Below are 21,587 nucleotides of genomic sequence, written 5' to 3'. Positions count from 1 at the left end.
TATTTGTTTTTAAAACAATTTGACACGTGTTTCTAAGTAGATTCTGATTAGAAATAATAAAACATAAAAATAACATGTTTACATTGTTGAATGAACAAACAAATTTAGTCACATCACCTTTGTTACGTGTCTCTTCCGGGGGTAATACGTCACAACAGCCGACCAATCAAAGCGCGTCATTTCATGGGACGAGGGTATAAAATAGCGTCTTCCGGCTCATTTGGTTCTTATCCCAGCGGAAACTCCATAGGGAGTGCCGCTTGCGCCTCTCTCTCCCCATGAGAAGGTCGCCTTCGATGTAGGCTTAGAGGGCACCTGCCCAAAGCCAACTGCAGGTGGTGTTTAGTGGGTAGGCACCTAGGTTTCACGTGAGTCCCACATAACCAACGCAGACTTAGGCTGCGTTGGTATGCATGAGCATTCACCACCTCCCTCCCGTCGTTATCCCGGAGGGTAGCCCATTCCCTTGCTTGGGCGCAAAAAAAAAAAAAAAAAAAACTCATTTGGTTCAGTCCCGTGCCAGATTTTGGCGAGACGACACGTCCTGAGGATGCCTCGTTTAGAGGCGAAACACGTGTCGAATTGTTTTAAAAACAAATATTGGCGGAATTATTACTAAAGAAAACTTAGATCATTTGTATAACGTGATCAGTCCACTGTCAACTCAGTTTATGTGTACCTAAACCGAGTTATGTAAACGAGTATTGTTTCACCAATACAAACTGAACGCTGTTTGGGTAATTTTGTTGCATCATTTTGCATGAATTGTATTTAATATTTCATTTAATGATGAAATTCAAATATTGATTTGAAAGTGTAGGACTAAATTTCATGTTAGGTAATTCTTTTCATTAAATCTAATTTTTTCCTTTTATTTGACATTTTTGAAATGTATTCGACTTGATTTGAGTATTTTAATTTATTCGTTATTGAGATTGTCATACTATCACTTGCATTATATTTATACTATTACTTGCATTAAAACAAAGGTAAAATATTTCGGGCTAACACTGTAAATACTTATATAAGAGGCATTACAATAAGTAACATAACGTCTGCAGTAATCAGTTTTGAAGTTCAAAGTCCTAAAAATAAAATTATATATCTAATCAAAATAAGCTTACGTTTACAATTAATAATTTGTTTCGTTGCTTATAAATGTAACTTATATTTATAGAAACATAATAAATTATTGTTATTAGTACACGTAAGACGTAATTGAGCAAATAGAGGTGTCAATAATATATTACAAAATTATTATAAGTATTTTAACAAAATAAAGAAGATATTTGATATAATATGAAATAATTGTAGTTAACCTATACTTTAATCCATATGGAACAACGTTGTGAAACTCCTAATTTGTAAGTTTCACTACTTGTAGATACTATTACATATTCTTTGGTTTCATAGACAGTCTGCACTATAACATTGTATATGAGGTGCGAATGTCAAATACAATTTTTTTGAAGTTATACTTCTTTAGGCGCGTTATGACAAAATGATGAGAGTGAAATTTTAAGATGCGCGCGCATCACTGTAACACAAAAGTAACAGGGTGAAGTTGGTTCCCAAAAATTTTCTGACGTTTGCGACATTCGTTATTTTTTTTTGGTTTCTTCATCCATTATTTGGATAGGCAAAGGGTTAAAACCCGTACAGCCGTATTAGTTGTTTTATAATTAACTAAGTCAAAGCCATCGTTACAAGATTTTTACAATATTGTTCTATCTACAAACGTAGAATAGCACAAGGAATAAATAATTTTAAGGATTTTTGCTTTGTTAGACACAGAAGTATAACTTCTTGCGTGCATACATAAGTCCACGTACACTTTTTTTAATGAGAAAAAATCATCTTGATTATATATTGTAACTGAGAAAAAAATTACGGGTTGTACTCCGCGAGTGCCGACAGAAGTGAAAACTTATTTTGACACGTTAGACATTTTTTAGATGGGTACTTGGTTTATTAGGTTATGAATTGCTTTTTAGTTATGAATTGTATTTTATTAATTATTAGAAACTTTAAAATACATTTAATATTCTTTTATGAATCATCGTTAACAAATTCGACAACTCTTGAATCATCATCATTATCATCAAAATTGTTACAATCTAAAATAGAAACTATAGGTGCATGGTAACTAGAATAGGAAAAAAAAAATATTATATAATAATAATTTATCTAGACGCGTTCGCGGTCTGCTATATGTATATACACACACTACAGCTGTGTCTCGTTTTTTTTTATGAAAATAAGGGACGAGACAGGTAGGACGCCCAGCTGATGATAATTGATACCATTACAATGCAGTGCCGCTCAGGATTCTTGAAAAACCCCAAAAATTCTGAGCGGCACTACAACTGCGCTCGTCACCTTGAGTCATAAGATGTTAAGTTCCATTGCCCAGTAATTTCACTAGCTATGGCGCCCTTCAGACCGAAACACAGTAATGCTTATACATTACTGCTTCACGGTAGAAATAGTCGCCGTTGTGGTACCCATAATCTAGCCGGCATCCTGTGCAAAGGAGCCTCCCACTCGTACGCGAGTCCAGAGATTTTTTCTCATCTAAAAATATGCGTACCGCGCTAAAAGAAGTTTTCACTTTAAAAATTGCAATTTTATAAATTATCTACCAAATTTTTAATATTCTAGTCTCCTTGTGTCTTAAATATACCTACTGATTAAAATACTAATATAAAAACTATCAACGTAATAATATATAACATGGATTGGTCTAAAACTTAACATACATTGTGTTTTAAACACAATTACTAAACTACGTTCACTTATCTTCTAGAGGAAGTCAAAATTTTTTGCTGTCTTCATACAGTCTTTAGCATTTGAGCAAATATGTATTTTAGGGTTAACTACAACTAATAAATTGTCTTAAAACTAAAAAAATACATAATAGGTATCTCATAGAAATTTCATGTAGGTTAGTTTAGTCTCGTCGTTTGTGGTCAATTTATTTGGAATTTTTGGTAAAATTTTCATATTATACTTACAAGTTCGGGCAGCAACTTTTTTGTGTGTTAGTAATCAAAGGACCCTTAGAGAAAATCTTGTCACAAGTCAAAGAGCTATGGAAAGGAGCATGACTACAAGAGTTAAGAAGGAGTATTACACTTCTATTTTAAATGATGGACATAAATGTATTGGAACAAACTGACCAATAAAAATGAAGTTCTAAACAATTTATTATTTTTTAAAGTGATGGGTTATCACTTCTGGTATTACTTATACAAATTAAATTTACAAAATAATTATGAATTTTCATAAATGCTCATGTTCATGATTATTCATAAATCCATCATCGTATTCCTTTGCATAGTTAAAGTTAAAAAGTGAAGTATCAAGTCAGTATCGAATATTTATCTGAAACTGCATTTTGTCAGTTCGCTATTTATTATTAACAATAGTTTTAACCGGAGTAGATTGAACGGTTAACAGTTAAAATTATGACGTAATCTAAAACTTATCAAATGGTGGAACTGATTTTTTGCTTAACCGGTACTTAACCATGTTTGTTATTGCTAAAGTATTTGGTGTAACCCAGCCTTAGAATGCAAAAAAATACGATAATCTTATTTCACTGTAAATAAATAACTTGTTAACAGACGAGCATAATATGCTGATTGTAAAGTTTCAAGAGCCATTTCTTATCCCATCCATTATCCGCACAGATAGCATACACAAATAGATCTAAATCTTCTGCAACCGCGGCACGATTAGTTTATCTCTTATACATCTAAGTGTCGCCAATTTGGCCGGAGAGCTTGGTACGAGTTGCTCTTCTTTACGGGGAGGCTTGGTTGGAGGGACGCAGGTTCGAGGCACTGGTATGTGAGGGTGAGATTTCACGTGCTTCCTCAGAGAAGATGGATCGGTGTAACGCTTACCACACCCAACAGCCCCGCAAGCGTAAGGCCTCTGCAATAACAAGATTATTGTTTTTAATAACCTTAAGTATAGTCTAGAGTAATGCATCTACTCGGGCGTGTAATAATAAATATAAATAAATAAATGAATAAGCCTATTCCTAATAGTTTTCATTTAGTTCCATTATTCTATTACCAAACTCTATTACAAGATTACGAGAGAGGCCACAAGAAGTTCAAAACCAACTCAGTAAGATTTTCCTAGCGCTAAGAAGCTACAGTACGTAGTGTCCAAATGGTATATTATTCATAGAAAGCAGCCATTCATGCAATTTATTTTGATAAAGTATGGGGGTTATATCCTTTATTACCTAATTAATATATTAAATTTTAAAAATATAAGCGTAATTATGACTAGTTAGATCTACAGTGCTTACCGCACCGGCACACTAACACTAATAAAAGACCTAAACTTTTGTATAAAATAAACTTAAAAAAAACAAAAGGACTCCTTTTTTTAAGTGTTACCCGTGTTTTAAGGAAGTTTATTATTTACCTCCTTAGAAAGTTAGAAAAATATAAAAATTCTAATTAGTTGTCATTTTAAACTGTTATTTTTATTTGATTTCTGAACGACGGGGGACGCATCAAAGGAAACTCGAAATTGTTGTTTTTATTTAAATCCGAGGATTTTCATGTTTATTCAAACCTTTTAAACCTTCCCTGGACTTCCACAAATAATTTAAGACCAAAATTAGCCAAATCGGTCGTGCCGTTCTCGAGTTTTAGTGAGACTAACGAACAGCAATTCATTTTTATATATACAGATAGCATAGCAAAGTATAGCGTAGCTGATATTGACATATTTGCTGATTCCTTAGCCAAATTCCGCAAGACCAATTGCACCAAAATTGGTAATCTTTTGTAATGTTATAATAGGTAAATTAATGTAACTATGTATAAATATGTAACCTACTCATTCGTTAATTTAAAAAAACTGTATAATTCGTAACTTATTCTATATTATATACTTAAAATTAATTATTTCTGTGCATGCTGTGTTTATTTGTAAGTAATCACATTTAATTCCTAGTTTCTAGTTCTATTTTTTATATTTGTGTGTATTATTGAAATTAATTGTAAATAAAACTAATAAATAAATAACACAGATGGTGTTTACTGGTAATGCAGTTACCGATTGTATGAATTCGAGTTCTGTGCTACAGAACAGAGTCAAATAGGTCTTAAATACTCACAGCATTAAAATGTGTTCTTTGATGTTTTGCTCTATCAGAAGAGTTGGAGAAAGCCTTCCTGCAGTGAGGAGCTGGACAGGCATAAGGTCTCTCGCCCGTGTGAGATCTCACATGGATCTTCAAGTTTTCCAACCGAGAAAATGCTTTACCACATCCTGGATGCTAAAATGAAAATTCAGTTTTTAATTTTTGTATCAAAATCTTCTGTCTATGGGGATATTAATCGTTGGAATTAGAATAGCTTGGCTTGGGCAAAAATTATTCCAAGTGTAAAATTAACATGATTGCGTTATGATTGCTTTTTATTTGAGATTTTTTTACGGAAAAGGAGGATAAACCCGGGGTTAAGTGATCACCGTCGCCCACATTCTTTTGCAACACCTGAGGAATCACAGGAGCGTTTCCGGCCTTTAAGAAAGGTGTTTTTTCAAGGTACCCATATCGTATCGTTCCTGAAACACCGCATTAGGAAGCTCATTCTATAGTTTTGTAGTGCATGGAAGAAAGCTTCTTGAAAACCGTTCAGGGATAGGAAGATTGGGTTAAAATTTATGTGACCATTTGTGAATTTTTTTCCCATTCATTCCATCTTAATTTTTTTTATAAAAAACAACCTAAGCGATTTTCATAGGTAAGCATAGGAGTGACATAGTTATAAAGTATTACAGAAAATTACATCTATTCCCCTTATTTAATAAACTTAACTTACATGGCATCTGTTTGGCTTATGTCCGGAATGGACTCTCATATGAATCAACAGCTTGTATCGAGCGTTGAACGGCCTGCGTCCACGAGCACAGTCCCTCCATAGACAGCTGAATTCGTCTCCTGGTGGTCAAAATATAACCTTGATTCGCCATGAATATAAAAAGGGGGACCTAATATCCTTAATCGTATGTGATTTATTTTGTTATTAAATCAATTTTAATTTAATAAGTACACTTTTTATATAATGATATATGATATATCAGTGAGAGGCTCCTTTGCACAGAGAGCCGGCTAGATTATGGGTACCACAACCGCGCCTATTTCTGGCGTAAAGCAGTAATGTGTAAACATTACTGTGTTTCGGTCTGAAGGGCGCCGTAGCTAGTGAAAAAACTGGGCAAATGAGACTTAACATCTTATGTCTCAAGGTGACTAGCGCAATTGTAGTGCCGCTCATAATTTTTCGGTTTTTCAAGAATCCAGAGCGGCACTGCATTGTGATGGATAGGGCGTATCAATTACCATCAGCTGAACGTCCTGCTCGTCTCGTCCCTTATTTTTATAAAAATAAAAAAAACTTTAACAGTTTTTGGGCAAATAATGGTCCTTAAATACATTTAATTATGTGTACGAGTACCTACTTACTTAACTACTACATACTTTAAAGTAAACTATTAGAACTATAAATATGACATGATTTAACTAATCTACCCTAAATTACTAAGTATCATTGTTGAGTAGCATTCAACCCTTATCCTTCTGGAGTTATATATATGATTATATTATGGATGACCATGGTCTCATGTAAAATCGGAAAGCATTAGCCCGTAAAAGTGCTAAGTCCTGCGAAGCCGGTTTACGCGGTTTTCAACGTAATTCTGACTCATATAATAAAGAGGGAGCAAATCAATTATAAAATTTTTCTTTGAAGCCTGCAAAGAGAAAATTCGATGTGTATTCAATGGAGTGTGGTAAAAAGGATTCGTACAATTATCACCTGGAATAGAACTCGTAGTTCTGGAAAAACTCTTTGGTAATACGTCACTACAAATTTCTCAAAAACTGCACTGTATAGGAACGTTACACATCAAAATATTCAGGGTGATATCCAAAGTTGTGCCCTGTGGTACGAAGGTGGACCTCGGTGCTAGAAATCAGGTTAAACAGTGCATCGGAACACGAACTGTGATAAATGCGGTTTTAAGAAAAGGGAACGAATTTTTTTTGGAGTTGTGAAGGACTTCGACTTGGTTGGGTTCGAAAGACAAATAGAAATTCTGCAACTTAAATAAAAAAGTTAATAGAACGCAAAGAAACGACAGAAACGCGAATTGAAATACAGATCTACTAACTTTGGCAATGCAGCAAACATATTGTTTTGCATCATAAGCCGAATGATTAATTTATTTATCTTTTTTAAAAATTTAATCATTTACCGTAATTTACACGCGCAACGTAAAGTAGTATACTTTTACGGCCGTTTCCAGTATACTATCTACAGATAGAGATAAATTACTACATTCTACTGTCAGTAATTAGCTGTCAATAATCTGAAGCTCTCCCAATATACCCGCTAAGTCATTCTTATCGCCTCTTATTGGGACGCTTGAATTGATATTTCCATACAAACTTCTATCGCTGGTAAGCTATACGCCGTCCCATTGACAGACGGCGTGACGGTTGATAAGTTTATTGGAACAGAAAAGTCAATGATAGTTACTATTTTTATCTCAAGAGATAGACTGAATATTGGGAACAGCCGTTAAAGAGCTGTATTTATCTGTCCAAATTTAATGTTACATTAGATAACATACCTTTATACGTGTTTACATGAGACCTCTCAATGTGTTCCACCAACGTGTTTTGGTTTGGATATCTCTCGTAGCATTGCTCCCACAGGCAGACTCTTTCACCTATGAAATAAACAATTGTATGATTTATCGCCGAAGATAACAAATTTCGGCAGATTTTCATATTTATCTTTAGAGTCACCGTTGTACTCATTGATTACAGAAAACTTCTCGTGTATTTCAAGTAGATATAGCTTTTACGTTACATCTGAAGGGATTATAAAAATTTCAGCAATCCTCAATAGTTTTAAAAATTAGTTTTCACATAATTTTTATGTTCAGTATAGATAATTTTGGCCAATATTTTTTAAAATCCGCAATACTATAAATATTAAGTTGGGTATTCGACAGTTTTTTTTATCATTTATATTTAACTAGGAGATAAAAATATTGATGTACACTGAAAATTAAATTAAAATAATATAAAGTAATATTTTATATATTATTATAAAATATTTTGGAGAAATGGTCTTCTACGTCCCTATCTCGAAAAAAGCAAAATTTGTACAGTTATTGACGCGGTAAGACGTTGAGATCTGCAAGGCTTCTTATCGTCATAGATAGCCTATCGTACCGACTAACCGATGCGGTCAACCGCATAGCATAAGCACCGGTCTAAGGGTTGAAAAGCTCAAAAGAGCTACTTTTTGAATTCATTATAGATCCATGAAAAAGCTACAGTACGGTGCTATGCAAATAATAACTTACCTTGTGATTTACTTTTCTCTTCAATTTCACTTTGTTTGGCAGTAACGCATTCATCAAATCTAACGAACCCATTATCTGTTTCCAATTGTAATCCAAAATCATCTAAATTAATAAATAACTCATCCTCATCAAATGTTTCAGAGTTATCATCGTAATAGCTAGAACTCTCAATTGATTCAGATACTGAAGGCTTTCTTTCGTTTCGCTCGAAGCTGAATTCTGAGCAACTTGTGGGTGTATCGGGTAGTATATAACTCTTCTCATTGTCAAAGTTATATAAAATATTATTTGGGTAGCTATATTGTTCTACACTAGTAATAGTCTGATTTGTATCTGGTACTTCGGTGTTATGTAACACGCTCTGTGTTACAATATCTTCGTTAGCATAATTACAGTAACGTTTTGAAAATGCAGTTTCTATTGACGGTAGCTGTGTGTCATTTGGTATATTAAAACATTCTTCGTTGAAAGCATCTGGCGACAAATGACACGACTCATCTTCCCTACACAGCTCATCTAGTAATGATTCATCGTCTATGTAATCATTTGTTTCGTGAGAAACATCCGTTTTCACTTTATTATCGTATGCCATTTTGAAATTCACATCAAATTCAATATTGTCTAAGTCAAGAAGTACTTCTTTGATATTTTGATCACTAACATTACTATCTAAAACTTTGTCTATAATTTCAAAGTCAGTCTTAGCAGTTTCTGTAGTAGTCCAACTATCTAAAACTTCAAAATCGAAGCTTTCTTCTGTTCCAAATTTAAAGCTATCGTTTTTGGGTTTTGATTTACCATTCTCAAGTTCTAAATTGAATTGTGACATGTAATACGCATGCAGGTCTGTGACCTCGTCAGTTTTTTCTTTAAACAGTTCATCCTCATCGCACGAAGGTATGATATCATAATCAGCCATGGTTATAAGTTCATAGGCCTGGGTTCAGTAATCTAATAGGTAGTTAACATGTGGTGTAGTTGGTTTCGCATATGGTTTTGCTATTATTATAAAAATAAACTTTCTTCTCGCCTCGTCTCGTGGCTGGCGCATCTGCGAATTATAAATTTAATTACTATTATTGTAAGTTAACAACACGTGGTATAGGAAGTGTTACTATACCGTTATATTTTATGTTTCTATTGAAAAGTTATTGAAGTACATTAATTATTGTAATAGCATGCGAACTTGAACATAAATTTATTGTTGTTTAATATATATAAGTTAGAATTGCCTTATTTACTCTAATTTATGTTATTTAAAAAAAAATCTGATTCTGTAGGTATTTTTTATTTTATTAAAAAGAGCGCAAATAAAGACTGCTGGGAGAGTTTCTTGCGCTGCTTCTTCTCTCTCAAGACGCCATTTGTTTCATAAGCTGTAGTAGTATCTAGTATATTAGAAATGATATCAAAAAGAATTTCAAACGAATCAATTTTGAGAAAATAGATGCCTTTTTAATTATTTATTTATTATTATTTTTACTTAACTTAAAGTTCAATTTCGATCTTGAAAAAAAATCATGCATAAAACATAAATGAAACAGATAAAAATTTATACGTTTGTATATGAGAAAACAATTCAAAGACATTATTTGAATGTTTAGATCATTTATACGTCTAGATAGACTGTGACAGCTAAGAAAACGTTGAAAACAATTGAGGTTGACTGTTCACCTCTATTTTGAACACAGTGTCATACAAATCGCGGGTGTAAGACGTAACTTGTTACGCACACTAAACTAATATTCATGGCCTGTTTTTATTGGTTGTCTAACAGCAAGGTACTCTATCTATACGTAACTCAACCATTTGATTAAAGTTTTAAAATTTATTTTCAAATGCTGCCTCTAGTAAAATTATATTAAATTATTATCAAAACAGTTTTATTGCTTATAGTTTTCGACAATACCTTTCCATATTGATTCTTTTTGAAAGAGTGAAGTAATCTAATATATAAAATTCTAATGTCGCGGTGTTTGTAGTTAAACTCCTTCGAAACGGTTTGACCGATTCTCATGAAATTTTGAGTGCATATTGGTTAGGTCTGAGAATCGGACAACATCTATTTTTCATCCACCCAAATTTATTTAAATGTTAAGGGTGGTCCACGCCAAATTTATTTTTAATTTTTTTGTATTTTTTTTTAAATTTGTTTGATTATGAGTCAGCATTAAAACATACATATAACTTCAAATTTTCAACTATCTACGTTACTTTTGTATCGCGAATTTAATATCGGCAATACAACGTTTGCTGGGTCAGCTAGTATAATATAAAACAATTTATTCAGAATGATTGATTACCCTATGTTTGGGTAAAGCGTAGAAAAGATTGTTTTCTTAGCCTTTTTAGACTATTAGCTATTTAAAAATTTAAAAACGGGCAAATTATAACATGTTTTTTTTTCAGAATTGTAAGCACATAGCCGTACGTTGATAAGAAAGAGTATGTCCTTGGTCTGTATAATATTTATATTTTATTCATCAGTGTGTGTTTGAGATACAAAAGATTCGGTAAATTAATAGGAAATGATATGTTAAAACAAATATTAATATTTTAAAATTAAACTGTATGGTTTGAAATTAAAAGAAAATGGACAAAAGTAGACTCTACATATTTGTAGAGCTGTACAAGTGTTTGGAAATGTTGACCTGGGTATCGAACAGATCAGGTCGGGGATGGATTTTAGAAAAAAATACATACAGTATGTAGTTATTCATATAATGTGATTTACTTTTATTAGTATTAATCATTATTTACTACGATATACAAACATCTAAGACTCGGAATATCATATTGATCATATAAATGTTTGCACCTGCCCGGATTCGAACCCGGGATCTAGTTCAGTAGGCAGGGTCACTAACCACAGTGCTATATGTGTCGTCTATTATATATTAATAATATAACTTATATGCACATACATAATAAAAATATAAAGATGTCGGGTCTATACAATTAATATTTTGTCAAAAAATCAAATCAAATCAAAATCACTTGATTCATGTAGGTCACGGAACACACTTGACACTTATGTAAGTCAAATAATTATTTTTCATTATTGAATTTACCGCCACTTCGTAAAGGGTTGAGCTAATGAGAAGAAGTGGCAAGAAACTCATTGCCACTCTCTTAAATCAACATTTACATTTTCAACGTTTTACAAATAATTACAATTATAATCTATTTTTGTTGCATCACAACAAAAATAGTCAAACATCAAATAGTCAATGCCTTACACGAGTACGTCAAAAAAGTAAATGTAAATGAATACAAAACAAAAGTTACTGAGAACAGTAGCTGCATCATCCACACACACTGTATATAAATAAAGGTATTTTGCAAGGATTTTATAAGCGATTATAAAAAAATATATAAATAAATAATGATTTATTAAATTCTTGTCCGTTTGCACTCGCTAATGTTATAAACGGCTGATCTGATTTGAGTGCAGTTTTCACTCAAGCTCGGCGTAATACTGTTAAATTCCATTCAGTTTTAAAAGTGGAGATATAATTTAAAAATAGTAACTAATAAATTAAAAATTAAACACTAAGAGTTGTGAAAATAAAATTTATCTGACATCTATGCAGAAAAAGTCGGGGGCGCCTACTCGTTCATAAAATAAAAAGATTCATTTTACAAAAAAATTATTAAAAATCAGTTTAAAAAATAGCTCTCTAATCTACATGTTAAGTCACTTACATATTTTTCACTTCCATGAAGTTTTCACCAAGTTCAAGTTATCACTTAGTCTCTACTTAAACTCAACTGTTAAACTTGAACACGAGTTTACTTATTGGAATATCACTGAGGAATAACAGGAGCGTTCGGGATATCAAAAAACACACATGTGTCCCGAACATTCAATATCGACGTGGTGTTTATGTTTAGGTTTTATTTTATGCGGCAGAGAGTTTATTTTCCTGTGGCTGCTTTGAACATGACTGAAAATCATGAAACAAGGGGTTAACAGCTTTTGGCGCCATTTATGCTAGATCTATATTGTTATATAAATCTTAAGGCTTTTAATGAGAAACAGTGACGAAATGAGCATTCACTCATCAAAGGTATCTAAGTAATACGCCCTGCCCTATGAAAAAGATGCTAGAAAAACCGAAAATTCTTAGCGGCATTGCAATTGTCAGGGACTCAATACTCTGTGAATGGATTACTTGGCGTTGCGTAGAGACGTCGCTGCCGTCGTCCTCTACAGCATTTATCATGGGGAGTGTTCCGAAGAGCTGTGTCACCTGATTCCTGCCGCCGAATCACACCTTCGCATGAAATACCACAAATTGTAATATCATCCCCACCATCTGGATGTCTAGCGTTCCTCCACTTTCAGCTGCAGTTTTCAAGGAATTTCCATCCACGTACTTACGTTACCTCTAGAAAAGTTAAGTTAATGCGGGACTCGAACCAGCGACCTCTCGGGTGCTGTCCGAGCGCTCTTCCACTAAGACTACCGTTCGAGTGACCTAGTTCGTAAATCTTGGTATGTTTTGTTCAACTCTCAAGTTATCACGCTTTACGCCACTCGTAACGGTACGACTCAGTGGAAGAGCGCTCGGATGGAAAACGAGATGTCGCGGGGTCGAGTCCCGCATCGTTCATATATTTTGGTTACAAATTTAACTTAATTAATCCCAACAGTGAGGAACTATAAAATTAACAAATTGTTTTGATACTTAGTTTTATAATTCTTTCTACTATTTTTTCAATTTAAGTCCTTCTATAACTGTAGCATGTCGTGCAAAGGTGGAATTTGGCGGCAGAAATCAGGTGAAACAGTTCTTCGAAGCACTTCCCATGAGAGATGCGGTAGAAGACACACAATGAAGCAATGCCAAGTAGTAGTCTATCAATTTATGAAAAGCCTTGCACCCTGGAACCCCAGCGTATAATATTTAATCATTGAATACCTATTTACATACACTACTTATAATGTATAAGAAACAGGCATTTTTGAGATGAAAGTCAATAAAATAAAAAAGGCCATTTATTTCTGAAATGAGGACAAATTAATCTAAAATACTAAATAAATAATTAAAAGTAAATTAAATTTAAAATAACTGATAAAAAATAACTTATTTTATATAAAGTAAACTAAATTAGAAATAATTTCATCATCATCATCGTCATCAGCCGGAAGACGTCCACTGCTGCATAAAGGCCTCTCCCAAAGATTTACACGACGATCGGTCCTGCGCTGCCCTCATCCAACGTATTGCGGTACTCTTGATCAGATCGTCGGTTCATCTTGTGAGGGCCTACCAACACTGGGTCTTCCGATACGTGGTCGCCATTCGAGGACTTTTCTGCCCCTCCGGCCATCTGTCCGTCGAACTATGTGACCTGCCCACTACTACTTCAGTTTCGCAATCATTTGGACTATGTCAGTGACTTAGTTGTCCTACGGATCTCCTCATTTAATATTCGATCTTGCAGGGAAACTTATATTATATTATCTCTCTCCGCTCGTTGTGTTGTTTGGCATAGGGCTTCCCCAATTGTGTCCAACCCACAAGGGCTTATTCTTGGACCATTTCTATTCTTTATCTACATAAATGATGTTCCTGGCCTTATAGAAAAAAAATATAAGGTAGTATTGTTTGCGGAAGACACTTCACTGATATTAAAGCGAAAAGAAATCAAGTTATGTATGACGAAGTAAATGATATTCTCTCTGACATCGTGTACTGGTATAAAAGGCAGGCATTTATTTTCTCAAAATTGATTCCTTTAGAATTCTTTTTGATTACATACGTGAGACGTGTGTTGACATACAATGGGTGGGAGTTTTTGATTTTCAATAAGTAAGTTTAAATGCTTTTTTGAGTAAAAATATTTGACTTAAAAAAGTATAGGTAAGGATTTAGAATCCATTGGCATGAATTTGAGGGGGGGAGGTGTGGAGAGGTGGGGAAGGGGGCCCCTTAACCCTCTCCAGCACTCCCAGGGTGAGGAAACTTTTGGTTTCAGATTTAGAATTTTTTTTATATCATAACACAATTTCGTTAGTTTTATTAATTACTTAAACTCGGTGTATTACTTTGAGTCTTCTAGATTCTCTTTTCTGAAATATTACTATAAATAATGGGTGTTGCCCGGCCTGCGGCCGGTTTCCTATGTATTTATGTTCTAACTTAACCTAACCTAATTTTAGTTTCTGGAAAAGGATTTGGTTTTCAGATAAGTTTTAGCTTGGTATACCTATAATCTTTAATCTCATCTAGAGTCTGTTTTCTGAAATATTACTATAAATAATGGGTGTTGCCCGAATTTATTGACGCACGGCTTGACAGTTCTGCTATGAAACAATTTTATTAATAATAAAACAGGGAGCATATCTTACGAAATAATTCTTGATGTTATGAAAATATTATTGACAAATTCATAAAAACAGTATTTTATTTATTATACAGAACAACGTCTGTCGGGTCAGCTAGTGTAGTATATTTGAACATCTTAAATACGCCCAAGAAATATGATAATCTCTTTTCACACAAAATCCACACGAAATTTCTCACGTAAATGCGCGGAACACGTGTCTACGATTTAACAACTTAACATTTTTTACGTCGCGCTCGTCTTCATATCATTGCTGACATAAGTCAATAACAGTAGCGTTTTTATATATTTTTTGCCAGTTTTGTGTTACCAAAGTGGTTTTTAGTGATTATTACCGTTGTCTAAATAATATGAGGGTTGGTTTAATTGACACGAATTTATTTAGTTGCTCATAAAGTTTAATGAACAACTCGTGCTGAAAAAAGAAGTGTTTTTTTTAATATATTTTATGATTCAGCATTGGAGAGATCCCGTGTAAAGAGAGAGCTAGAGTTAAGGGCTCCTTCATTGGTCTTGGTATTAAATTTTACAATAGAATACCAGACAGTATACCTACACGAACTAGGACACGAACTTCTTTGACGAAGAAGGCTTACGACTTAAAGAAGGCCCTAAGGCTATAAAAAGCCTTATACTTGGCTTGTTCTTAGCAGGCTACCTTAAATTGTATAGTATATTAAGATCACTAAACAATTGTATTATTATGTGATTTAAAAAGTGGTTTGAGTTTTCCTTGTCAGTTCTTCTCCCGATATCAAACCCCTTTTACCAACTGATCTAGCTTCATGGCGCTTACCAAGTGTTGTTGCAATATGTTATGTGATGGTCTCTCAGAGAGTAACGGAGAGGGCTGAATTTCCCTGCGATCAGGAATGAGGAGAACCGTAGGAGGACCAAAGGAACTAACATATCGCGGATGATTGAGAAACTGAAATGGCAGTGGCATAGCTCGAAGTACAGAAAGCTGTTAGGGCAGTGAAGTCTTCGAATGGCGACCACGTACTGGAAAGCACAGTTTTGATAGTCCTCCATGAGATGGTCCGATAATCTGGTCAAGATCGCCGGAATAGGTTGTATGAGGGCAGTGCAGGACCAATCGTCGTGGAGATTTGGGAGAGGCTGCAGGGCAAACCAGCAGTTGACATCGGCTAAAATGATGACCCTCGATTTCATTCGCGTCCTCCGCAGATGTAGTATCTTTTCCTTGCCGTCAACGCTCTTTTTTATCAAGTTAAGGATATTTGACATTTAAAACCCCCAAGTTCGTCTTATATTCTACAATCTTGTTTGTTTTTGATTCATTTCAAAATTTATTATTACACAAAAAAATGTCTGCTTTGCTATGCAATGCATATGAGGTATATTACCTCATCTGCTGATTGATGTGAGAAACTGAACACGTAATATGGCACGACAAATCTTACAATATTCACGCCACTGTTGATACGCTCGATGCATCTAACATTCATTGTTTCTTAAACTAAATTTATACTTTAAAACATATATTTTACATAAACAAATTTTATAATTATAAATATTTACAATACTATGATTACATTAAATTAAAACTATCATTAAGGGGAAGCGTACCAAGAATACTGGCAGCATATCCGCGTTGGATAGCTAGGCTGCATATTTTTCCTAACCATTGGATAGGGTGAGGATAACCCATGACACGTGGCCTTAAGTCTGGACTTAAGGCCGGTTGATTTCTATATTTTTTATAGAATTAGGGACGAGACGAGCAGGACGTTTAGCTGATGCTAATCGATACGCCCTGCCCATTACAATGCAATGCCGCTCAGGATTCTTGAAAACCCAAAAATTCTGAGCGGCACTAAGACTGCGCTCGTCACCTTGAGACATAAGATGTTAAGTCTCATTTGCCCAGTAATTTCACTAGCTACGGCGCCCTTTAAACCGAAACACAGTACCTTTTGTCTTCATTAAAAATTTAAATATTTTATTCAAAGAAGTATTTAAAATCACATATTGAACGTCAATAACTACCACCCATTAGAAAATTTATGAGAAGAACGGGCGCAAAAATTTCGTCCCTAAAAGAATATATATTCTTGTACAATTAATGACATTTATTATTAAATAGGCTGAGGGCGGTCGCTCCATTCCCAATTTGTTTTTGTAACACATTTGTTTTGTACATTTTCTGGGATCATGTTGTAAACGCATAATATATCGCCCAACAAATTCCGCGATAATTTTGACCTCTGCCTTACATAGTTTAATTAACGACTAGATTACATTTGATTTATCTATAGACTGAATGGCATCAGTACTACATGAACTGTGAACATCAATTATAACATTTGTAACAAACAACCAACAGTGAAATTTATTTCCTTGCACTTTGTTTGCAGGTCAATACGACTTAAGTATTTAAGAATTGATTTCACTAGCTAGACCAAATGAGCATCTCCACAATCTGGATGTACAGCATTACCACACAGTGCAGTTTTCAAGGATCTTTCTTACACGTGAAACTGCGCCGTCCTTCAAACCGAAACACAATATTATGCTAGCACACTTAGATCATTTACGGCCGTTACCAATATTCAGTCTATTGCCTATTTGATATAAAAATCGTAACTATCGTTGACTTTTCTGTCCCAATAAACTTATCGACGGTAACTCATATTATCCGTACATCCGCTGTCTGTCAATGGGAGGACTTATAGCTTACCAGCGATAGATGTTTGTATGAAAATTGCAATTCACACGTCCCAATATAAGGCGATAAAAATGACTAATCGGGGATATTGGGACAGCGTCAGTTTATTGATAGCTAATTACTCACAGTCGAAGGTAAGGTAAGGCAGTAATTTATCTCTATCTGTAGATAGTATATTAGGATTGGCTGTTATACGTCTAGATAGACTATGACAGCTGTGAAAACGTCAACAAATAATGAGTTTAGAACTAACCTCTACTTTGAGCAATTCACGCACACTAATACAAAGTGTCATACAAATCGCGAATGTAAGACGTAGCTTGTCACGCTCACTAAAGTATTACACCTGGCCTGTTTTTATGGTTGTCTAACAGCAAGAGACTATCTAGACCTATTAATTGTCTAAGTTTGCACATTACTACTTCACTACAGAAAAAGGCGCCGGTGCAGTTTCAACCCATTTGTCATCCTGTGTTAACTAGCGGTTTATTCTCACTCCCACAGACTTAAGTTGATGAATAGAATTCATTTAATATCAATTATTCAAACAAAACAAATGTAAACAATATGTACAAATACTATGACTATATTAAATTAAAACTATAATTACTGGGAAGTGTATCAAGAATACTGGCAGCATTTCCACGTTGGATAGCAAGGTTGATCCGTTGACCGAAATAGCTGCCAGTGCTTGGGTTGCCAGTAGCCCTATTGAGGCGCGAAGATAGTATTTTGAACATTCTCCGCGCCTCTGGGCCCCACGGGCCAAGTGTCTCGACACCAAATGGCACAAAGATGTATGACTCAATGAGACCGACATATTTGCGACTTTGCTGTCTTCGGCAGTCGAAGCAGTAGCCCCAGCACCAACTGACGTCACTTGGACATGAGAAGGAGTCAGAGTGTTGACGCAAGTCACGTCCCACACCAGCGCCATTACCAGTGCCTATGCCACCAGGGTCATTTCATCAGGACGCTTGCCATCGCGGCGGGCAAAACTATTTGGCTCTAAAACAGCTGGTTTAAGAACTGCAAACGACGCGACGTGACGACTGATACGTCGTGCCGGTTTTAAAATAGCCCGTGACGCCCAAGACTAAGCACTATTATAATTATTTATAATTTCTACTATTCATTTTATTTGTTATAGATCGCAACAATATGCTACGTTGTATAAAATCATGACCTGACCTGAACCTTTGAACTGCACACGTATTTATGTAAGAATTACAAAGTTGCATTGGATTAGTAAACTATTTATATAAACAAGCCTACACGTGTCATTAATTAATATTTATTAATAATATCTAAATAATCATTTTAGGAAAGGGTTAAACGAAAGATTTTATGCAACTGAGAAGTAATTGGTGTTTTTAAGAGAAAAATTTAAAGACATAAACATATTAACTTGTGGCATGGTAATAGGAACAGTAGCGAATTTGCTAGATACACGGACTAGTAAAAAAATAAGGACGCCGTGTTACCTTACAAAACAGTGTAGCACCAAAACAATCCGATTTACGTGTAAATACATAAGCCCCACGCACACAGTAACACTATTACAGGCCGATAGGCGGCCATTAGGAGAATTGTTATCGTCTGTGACAGATTAGTTTGCGTCTCAATAAAATATTTTAAAAATGCCGTCGTGCGTTGTGAAAAAGTGTTAAATAATACTATAAAAGTATTTGTGGATATATGATTATTTAAGGGAAAATAAAATTGTGTAACTGTTGTACCCCGTAACCGAACACACACTAGCATAAAGGTGCTTCACTTGCTGATATCACAGCGCGGAGTCCTTCTTATTTTACTAGTCCGTGCTTATTCCATGGTAATAGGAACAGTAGCGAATTCGCTAGATACTGTGATTTTTCATAATGTTAACACCAGGAACAAACATATACTTGTTATGCCTACTACTCGGTTAAGTTGAGTTAGTAAGTGTTTTGATGGGCGATGTATATATCTGTATGCTTTTACAACATGGTCCCAGAAATGTGCAGAATGTGTTACGAAATTCAAAAGAAAAGGTTTAAATTATTATTTTTTAATGATACCACATAATTGGAATTGAGCGACCGCCCTTTTCTTGAATAGTGATGAATATTTTTTTTATTTAAAAAAAGAAGCCCACTGAGTTTCTTTCACCCGTTCTTCTCAGGACTGAGGCATACCTTTTCGAATGGCTGGTAAATTTGACGATCATTAAGTAATTTTAATATTTGAATTTGATTTTTAGTAATTAATTGTGACATAACAGCTAGAACCAGAAACAAAGCCGAGTGGCACGATGGCATGGACTACGCGCAGTGGCATACAATACAAGTGGCAAACGTTTATTACGATAATGAAATATATCAAAATATTATATTCATTTAAGTGCGGGAAAAAATTTAAATGGCGCGCGAATGGCGTGGGCTGTCTACCGCGCATGCGCGATGTCGACATTGCGCAGGTTTGGCGTGTACGAAAATTACGGCAACAAAATACAATTTACTCCATGAGTAAATTGTATTTGGATATGGAGATACGCTTGTACCATGAAACTTTGTAAAAAGTTTTCATTGTATCACAGTTTACTCACTCAAATGATCACTACCAGCCTAGCGAAACTCTCTAAGAAGAAAGCGATTCACCCAATTGTATGAAACGTGCAGTCATTGATAGATGACTGCAATAATCTTGTTAAAAACATATATAATAGGAGATAGCCGAAATCCATTTTGTTTTAAGCAACTGTTCGCTTTCAAACTTAGCCGGATTATACTTCGTGGCCAATCGCGATACTGTAATTACACTAAGTACTTCAAACTTATGTTAAATAACTGCTTTTTTTCACACTAAACTAATTTTAATTTTTTTCCTAGCCCGCCTCTTATTACACAGTATTTACATTCTCTTTGATCATTACTAAACGACCTGTAGTGCGTTATCTATGGTTTTGTATTGGTCTGAAGATTTGTATAAAGTAAATTACAGAATGGGAGAAGACAAAAAGTATAATAGAACAAAAATTGCTAAGAAACCAAAGTCACATATTTTCGTAATAAGATAATCTTATTTGAAAAAAAAAACGTTCTTCCATAAAAACAGCCCTTCCCTTATTTTATCCCCTAAGTTAGTTAGTTAAATTGCCAAAAATCCATTCTTCCTAACCTATGACACTAGCATTTAGGCTTTAGGTTCATCATATTTCCTGTGTTATTACATGTCTAGATTAAAAGTCATAAAACAACATAAAAATGAAATTGCATAAACAAATTGATCGTTTCAATGAAAATGAATAATTTTGCCATCGTTAAACTTTAATATCAATAACATTACCGTTATTAAATAAACCAAAAGCAAAATGCACATTGTACACGCGTAGAAGCTATACTCGGGTATCTTCACATTACATGGAGTCTGGATATCAATTAATTTTTTTTTATTATGTATTGGAAACTTGAAGTATATTTTTTTTATGTGTAGGTATATTGTACTATGTTGTATATAAATAACATATGTGTCTATATTATACAGCGTGACGTAGCTCTAACCGAGTGTTTATTTAATATCACCATCGATACATAATCAATTTGTTTTTAATTGATGTAACCAAAATGTTTGCACCTTAAACGCTTTTTAATAAATAATTAAGGAATAAACTGATTTTTTAAATAATAGACCTTGTGAAATTTCTAGATCATCTGTTGAAAACATATTGCACCTTTGTTGGTTTTAAATATTTCATTACGTAAATTACCAAAATATGTGATTTATTTTCACCATCTGGATGTGTTGCGTTTATCCACAGTACGAATCTTTATAAACTTTCTTTCACGTACAATTAAAATTGCATATCGTATTCCTCCCTATAAGATGATTTAAAAAAGTGGCAATGACTTTCTTGCCACCTTCTTCTCATGGCATCTCATCTTTTCTGAAATGGACTACCACATACCATAATTTTTTTTAACCATCTACTAAAATAATAAAATGAATTTAGAACTTTGATATTCTTATGTATAATTTTTTGACCCAAATGAATCAGTTGTAGTTATTTTTATTTGGTGACTCACACTAACAATTTTTATCCACCTAAAATTATAAAAAAGCGCAAATATTAATAAAAATAATGAGCATATTTATG

At 34.2% G+C, this 21,587-nt stretch overlaps 1 protein-coding gene across 1 annotated transcript; it reads right to left on the bottom strand.

Annotated features, from left to right (window-relative positions):
* Positions 1-1,224: 1,224 nt before the first annotated feature.
* On the bottom strand, positions 1,225-12,217 carry LOC126980006 (sex-determining transformer protein 1-like). Its single transcript, XM_050829629.1, has 6 exons — positions 12,115-12,217; positions 8,410-9,460; positions 7,666-7,764; positions 5,853-5,971; positions 5,144-5,305; positions 1,225-3,939 (listed from the first exon to the last, which is right to left on the bottom strand). Exons 2-6 carry the CDS (start codon positions 9,326-9,328, stop codon positions 3,712-3,714), a joined length of 1,527 nt encoding a protein of 508 aa, XP_050685586.1. The 5' UTR covers positions 9,329-9,460; positions 12,115-12,217; the 3' UTR covers positions 1,225-3,711.
* Between the last annotated feature and the right edge of the window lie 9,370 nt (positions 12,218-21,587).

Source organism: Leptidea sinapis, chromosome 4, assembly GCF_905404315.1.
Source record: "Leptidea sinapis chromosome 4, ilLepSina1.1, whole genome shotgun sequence".
Lineage (NCBI taxonomy): Eukaryota > Metazoa > Arthropoda > Insecta > Lepidoptera > Pieridae > Leptidea > Leptidea sinapis.
The sequence above is the reverse complement of the archived record's forward strand: the minus strand, read 5'-3'. Positions and strand labels throughout refer to the sequence as shown.

Bases quoted from the DNA above. Each gene is read 5' to 3' on its own strand.
- LOC126980006 (XM_050829629.1), bottom strand. From the start codon at position 9,328: ATGGCTGATTATGATATCATACCTTCGTGCGATGAGGATGAACTGTTT. The intron at 5,972-7,665 runs GTATGTTATCTA...TTTGACCACCAG, and splicing joins TCATGTAAACACGTATAAAG to GAGACGAATTCAGCTGTCTA. The intron at 5,306-5,852 runs GTAAGTTAAGTT...TTTTCATTTTAG, and splicing joins ATAAGCCAAACAGATGCCAT to CATCCAGGATGTGGTAAAGC.